This window comes from Corvus brachyrhynchos, unplaced genomic scaffold, assembly GCF_000691975.1.
Source record: "Corvus brachyrhynchos isolate BGI_N302 unplaced genomic scaffold, ASM69197v1 scaffold398, whole genome shotgun sequence".
In the NCBI taxonomy this organism is placed as follows: Eukaryota; Metazoa; Chordata; class Aves; order Passeriformes; family Corvidae; genus Corvus; species Corvus brachyrhynchos.
The window spans coordinates 303,811-310,652 of NW_008239780.1; the positions used below are offsets into that span (position 1 = coordinate 303,811).

General features: G+C 50.7%; 1 protein-coding gene across 1 annotated transcript; it reads left to right on the forward strand.

Moving 5' to 3' along the window:
• The first annotated feature begins 7 nt into the window (after nt 1-7).
• Nucleotides 8-4,194, forward strand: SOWAHD (sosondowah ankyrin repeat domain family member D). Its single transcript, XM_017743104.1, has one exon. It carries the CDS (start codon nt 2,290-2,292, stop codon nt 3,298-3,300), a length of 1,011 nt encoding a protein of 336 aa, XP_017598593.1. The 5' UTR covers nt 8-2,289; the 3' UTR covers nt 3,301-4,194.
• Nucleotides 4,195-6,842: the final 2,648 nt, after the last annotated feature.

A 6,842-nucleotide genomic window follows, 5' to 3' on the forward strand; every position in this document is an offset into this window, starting at 1 on the left:
CCCTGCGCCGACTCCTTAGGAAGGCCCAGGGGGACCCGTCCCAATGCCCTGCGGCCCCTCCGGTAACAGGGGCCGGGCCGGGGCGGAGCCGTGCAGCCCCGAGGCTGGGCTGGGATTCGCGGTTTGGGTCCATTCAGGTCCCCCAGCCTCAGGAGTTGAGTTGCTATTTCAAGGAGAATGTCCGTGCAGTTCGCGCACTTGCCCTGTCCCAGGTCCGCTGGACGGTTCAGGACTGCCCGGACACCCGGCTGAGTGCAGCTGTGCCGAATTTGTTCCTAGGGGCACCACAGCTCCGTCCTGGCCCAGCTCGTCTCGGTGGTGCAGCCTCAGCTCCCGGCCTATCATGAGCATATCTGCAGCTTCGAGGGTGTAGCTGGTGCCGTTTGGGTTTTCCTTCATTTGATGGCAGCACAAGCACCAAACAAGGCTGAGAGAGAGGAAAGTCAGTCCTTATTCAAAGTGACTTTCCCGGCCCCTAGACTCCCGAGTTAAGTCCCCAAGGTTGTCACCCTGGTTTTATCATGGTCAGCGCTCACCAAGAGTGTCCAGTCCCTAATGCAGGCATGACCACAATAGCCCTAAATAGGAGGTTTGCTTTGGACCATTAGTGCCTTCATTCCCCAAGAGCAGCTTCTTATTTCCCTCCTTGTTTTCCCCAGATGCCACCCAAGTGTTTTCAACTGTTCACCAGGATCCCATGGCTGTGTGGCTCAAGTGTTCTGCCTCCCTGAGCCCACAGAAGCCAACAAAACCCAGCGACAAAACCAGGCAGCTCCAGAAAGGGAGCAAGGGGACAATTACGCTTTCACCACCAGTTGTTTGGGGTTTGAGATTACACCAACTCCCCACACATCCCAGAAAAACTGGTCCAAGTGGTTGGAAAAAGGCAAAGGCCCTCAAGGGCTGATGACCAGCTCAGGGCAAATCAGAATAGGGCTAAAGCTTGGGGAAGGCAAAGAAAAAAAGGTTAAAGGGGCTGGTGTGGCTTTTAGCTGCCTGACCAGCTGCAAAAACACCTGGTGACAGTTCAGCCACAGGTGTCAGAGCAGTCATGGATAAGAAACCTCTGGAGAGAAAGAGGACTGGGGGCTTTTGGGGCAGAAGAATTTGTCCTGATTTCTAACAAAATTAGGGTACAGACTGCTGGTGGCTGCCGCTGCCAGCAGCACCAGGCATAGACTGTGCTACAAAGGGAATCACGGCAAGAGAGGAAGGCCAAATTCCCCGTGGGATAAAACACTGGGTGGCAAGGACCCAAACACAGTCCCAGACTGTGTCTCCCTGACATCAGAGAGACCCACCAGCCACTGGGAACATGGCCTCTTGGGGCAGTAACCTAGGCCTTCCAGAGCACAGCATCAAGGAGAAGCATTGCAGTCATGGGGAACTATTTCAGGGGAGCTGTAAGGCAAGTGCCTCAGTAAGACAACCTTGGGATGCTGCTGGGGTCAGAGGAAGTGTCCTGGGGAACAGTGTCATGGATTTGCACATGCCAGACAATGTAACAGGGTCTGACCCTGCCAAGAATGCTGAGTTCAAGTGAATATTTCCAATGAGTCTTTTGTTAGTTCTTTGGTTACAGCTCAAGCTGGTGCTTCCAGAGAGGAACCCCTACCCCAATTCACACCTCTCAGTTATACCCCTGACACTCATCACTCAATCCAAGTCAATCACTAAATTCTGGTTGGCAGTATCTTGATTTCTTTCTGGGTTTCACAGGATCTGGGCTGGCTGCCTTCTGATGTTACTTGATTCTCCTGGGATTGTCTCCTTGGTCCTTATCATCTCCATTCTGCTCATATCTTCTGAATTCCGAGAGTGCTTTGTTAGCCGCATCGTTTTATCAAAAGTTTATGTTTGGTCAACTCTTATGGCCTAAGGCTTTGGCTACTTCAGGTGCTAATGATGAGCCAGCAGTGCTAAACGAGACTGTTCAGACAGGAGAATACAGTTCATCAATTTCTGTTGTAGCTGCCCAGGACCCCCGTGCCTCCGCCCGGTCCCGCGGTTCTGCATGCTCCCTGTATTCCCGCACGTTCCTATATTCCCACACCCTCCTGTATTCCCGCACTCTCTGCATTCCCGCACCCTCCTGTATTCCTGGCCGCGCTCCCTCTGTGTCGCCGCAGGCGAGTGGGGCCGGGGGGGCAGAGCCAGCCCGGGTTTTCTGCCGTGCGCTGAAAAGGAATCGGCTCCTCCTTCGCCCAACGCCGGGAGGTGAAGCGCGGAGTGAGAGCTGGGGAGAGTGAGCTGCGCCCTGCTGGGGACAGCCCTGCGAGAGGCACCGCCATGGCCCGGCAGGAGCGGGAGAAGAGCGTGGCAGAGCAGAAGGTAGCTGGCATCTCCCGGAGGTTCTCCTTCCTGGATGCCGCCCAGCCCCGAGCAGGCAGTCTGGCCCGTAGTTCCCATCTCTGGTCAGCCACCCTGGAGAGCAGGGAGCGTTTCCGTACACTGCAGAAGATGGACACCAACAAAAGCATCAACTGGAGCAGGCACAGCCTGGGGAGCTGGGGTAGGACTTCAGGCAGGTCCTCCACTAGCCCCAGCAGTACCCGGAGGAAGGAGCTGAAGGAAATCCTCCTGCAGAGCAACAGCCCTGGCAGCACCATGTGGTTTGCCACTGCTCAGAAGACCTCCAACACCAGCAGTCTTCCTGCAGGACTGCACCAAGAGCAGAAGCCTGAGCAGAGCCCTGATCTGCTGCCCCTTGTCCTTGATCCCCTGGAGCACGCATGGCTGCTGACGGTGGCTGAGGGTGATGCGGACAGCATCATCAAACTGCTGGACCTGGATCCCAGCCTGCTGACCAGGAGAGACTTTGTGACAGGTTTCACCGCCCTCCACTGGCTTGCCAAGCATGGTCTCCACGAGAGCTTCATCCAGGTCATCTCTCATGCCCAGAAGAAAGGCTACCCTGTCAACATGAACATCCCCACAGCCAGCGGTGGGCTCACCCCCTTGCACCTGGCTGCCTTGCAGGGACACGAGGTGCTCATCAAGGTGCTGGTGGGAGCTTACGGGGCAGACACCACCTGCAGGGACCACAACGGGCGCAAGGCTTGGCAGTACCTGCCAGCAGACACCTCCAGGGACCTGAAGGAGCTGGCAGGGGCCTTGGAGGAGGACTTGGTCCAGCTGCACTCTCACAACACCAACAACAACTGTAAGTCATCCAAAGAGACTGGGGCAGGGCAGGACTCTGTGGACTCTGGGGCCGAGGGAAAAGCCCAGCACTCCTGGAGCCTGTCGACTCTCCGAGGCTTTGTTAGACAGGCATTTGCTTTCTTTCACGAGCGCTGAAGCTCTCCTGGCCCCATTCACCTGTAAACCCATGTTGGATAGCAGCCAGAAAAGCCTGCAGGGAGCTGGGAACTTGGGTGCTCAAAATCCTGGCCAAGTGAGGGTTAAACCATGGCACCATGGCCACCCTGGCTCTTGTGGTCTTTTGGGGCTGTTCTAGTGTGTGTGTAGAGCACTATGGCCGCTGGGAGCACTACCTTGGGACAGCCCTTCCAAAAAAACTGCCGGTCTGCATAGGGGATTTTGCCCTGTGCCCCTGCGGATGGGGACTCCATGCTGCATCCCAGCAGATCCCCATGGCAGGGGCTCACACGTCAGCTCTGCTGTGGGCAGCTGCTTCCCCAACACCCCGCATGCCCACAGGAGGATGCTGACCCACCATGTGTGGATCCCATGCTGCAAATGCTTTCCAGCTCTCTGTGAGATCTCTTGATCCCTGCCATATGCACCTTCTCTGGGTTGATGTTTGTTTATGACAGCTGATTATAAAGCTGATTCTCAGTAGAGTAAGGGCCCTGTTTGTGAGAGGAGTCCAGGCCAAGAGAAGCCTTTCAAAGTGCAAAACAACTCACACTGGCAGCCCTTCCCTGGAGATCCCCATCCCAGGAAACCTGAAATGCTCAACCCCATTAGGAATGAGGGCCAGAGTTAAGGAGGCAGGAACAACACCAGTGGGGCCGCATGGTGGCTCCTGTGCGGATTAGAGTTCAGGAACAGCTCTGGAAAGATGATTCATTCTTGGAAACTGTGGAAAAGGTATGGGAAGGCTGTGAGATTGAGATGATTTTTATTGATACTGAGGTCATACTCAAAAATGAAACTCTGATGAACATCACTGCAGCAGCGTAACACTGCATGTATGTCTTGGTCACTGCATTAAAAGGGCAAAACCTCTGCTTGTCTCTTTGTGTTTTGTTCACCAAGTGGAGCTCTGCCCTGATGATTTCAACTTTTTACATTCTCAAAGGCCAGGACTGCTTCAAAATATCTTCAGAAAAACAACAGCCCCTTCCTCTTTTTCATCAGCATGAGACTATTCCTATGCCCCGAAATAGCAGTCCCGTTTGAGAAGTGCTTCTCAGACAGGAACTGGGGAGTTTCTGTTCCCCAGGGCAGCCCTTGCAGGGACACCTTCTTTGGGAGGGCAGTTGTGGTTTCTTTCCAGCTGCCTTTCAGGGGGTCTGCAGGGGTGACCGAGGGACTCAAGGTGATCCGGCCTGGCTACACAGGTGAATTTGCAGCTTGATGCAGAAAAGATACACAAAGACACACAGATAATTTCCTCTGGGGAACTAGAGCCTGAGGGTTCCACAGATCCTGAGCTAAGTTATATTCAGATCCAGTTATATTCCAACTGTGTTTTGAAATGCTGCTTGGACACCAAAATAATCCAGTCTGCAGTAATGACATGTGGAAGAGCGACCTCCACATGAGTGAACAGGGATCCAGTGACTCGATAATGCCCAGTCCAGGTGCCTGGGTGGACATATAGGTGTGTATGGACATCTTTTTAATCCCTGAGGTCAGCAGCACATACATACAAAACACAGTAGGACTAGATTTAATGCCTGATCTACAACAGTTCTGTAATGCCTAATTCAGTTCAGTCAGTTCAGTCAGTTCTGTAATCTCTAATAGATTGAAGAAGTTGGCAACACAGCTCCTTCTGGAACTGCTGTGGCCATGTCCATGCCATGGGAGAGCAGGCTGACTTCTCACAGGTCTGCTCACGCCAGCACAAACTCCATGAACAGTACTGATGTCAAGTTCTGGTAACCAAAGTGCTGTTGATAAGACAGGTAAGACTGACAAAATACTTTTGACCTATTAGTCTTCTGTCACCCTTTTGCAGCTGTCAGGGAAGGGGCACAGGATGGCTCTTACATCCTCCTCTGAGTAAGGCACAGAGTAAACAGTGGAATTAATGAGAATTTCCTTGAAGGAGCCATTTCCTTGGAAATAGTACCTGTGGCTTAGTCACACTCCACCTGGAAACATGGACTTAAATGTTCCACGTGGAAGTAAAATTTCGCTGACAAATGCTGTACTTAAATATGGCAAAATGCTTTTCAGTAATTGCCTCCTCTTGACAGATAACCAAAGCCCTCTAAAGACAACTTTCCTCCCCATCTTTTGGTCATGGGTTTGACCCTGTATTCTGTGCTGAGACAAATTAGGTGGGGACTTCAGAAACAGCAGGACCAGAACTCTGCTTCTCTATATGTGTTACAACATACTCACCATTGCCACCCCCTGCCCTGGCTGGGTTCCTTTCCACTGAGCAAAAAAAAAAAAATCTTCTTCCAGTGACCCTCCCCTTTGTTTCACTCGGTTCATTTTCATACCTACAGAAAGGCAGTTGATTTGGATATAGAGACATGTTTAAAAAATATTCCTCAAGTATACAATCAGCTCTAACTTCACTTTTCACTCAGAAAACAAAACATATCCACCAAAATCAACGGATTAGAATATCCAAATCTTTTTTCTTTAAAGCTTCTGTTGATGTCTCAGTTATCCTGTGCTAGCCCAGTTCTGCAGATTCTTGATCCCCTCTCACAGGGAGGCAAGGGCAAAGAGAGCTGCCACAGACAACAGAAAACTTTCAGACTCCGACATATTTATTTGGTTAAGGTTCTGCAGAAGATTAAGTTTAACCCAAGTTTAATTTGTACTAAATTTACTTTGTGCTATCCCTCAATATCCAGTTTGAAAAGCAGATTCAAACAGGGAAAATAATACAATGGCTTATTTTCCAAAACAGTTTCTTAGTAGAAGCTACTTTCATCTAATAAAAATATCACAGTCATGATAGTAATAGGGAGACTTTCTAATAAATAGTAATAAATTGTTCAATCCATTGCTCAGGAAAGTTTCCCCACAAATGCCATAGAAAAAACTGTCTTTCCCTTCTCAAGTCCATAAAATCAGTTTTCCTCCACAGACACAATTAGAGAGAAACTCTATGAGCAGTTTTGCCTGCCAGCAGTGATGTGGAGAGGCTGGGGGAGGTTCACTGGGCTCCAAGGCATAATTCCAATCCTCAGCAGTGCTGTTATTTCCTGAATGCTCCCTTTAAAAGAGCGCAGAAGAGATTTAAAAATCATTGGGGTTAAAGTGGCTGCAGCATGTGAGCCTCTGTTCAAACATCTCTGGTAATGCTGTTTGCTGCTTTCCTCTTGCAGTGACTTACTGCTTCCCCCTGATGACAAACTAGAGTCCAGACTCTTACCAGACAGGGTAAGAAGCTAGAGGATACCCCTGACGTATCCTGAAGTTGGTAAAAATACCAGCCTTGTTCACCCCAACTGACAGAACCCTGCAGCACACCTTAGGAGGGAGAGACCTCATGACCTGAGTGAGATGTGCATTTCTTAGCATTTACTTGTTTGGCACATGCTGTGCCCAGTGTTATTTGTTCTGAGTTGCAATACAAAGGAGATAGATCTATTTACCTTCAATGTGAAAAGCAGCAACACAGAAGGTGTGGCAGCCTGAAGCTTTCTCAGGAAGCTGCCTCTCAGGAATGGACCCACCCCGAC

Coding starts and splice junctions, on each gene's coding strand:
- SOWAHD (XM_017743104.1), top strand. CDS start 2,290: ATGGCCCGGCAGGAGCGGGAGAAGAGCGTGGCAGAGCAGAAGGTAGCT.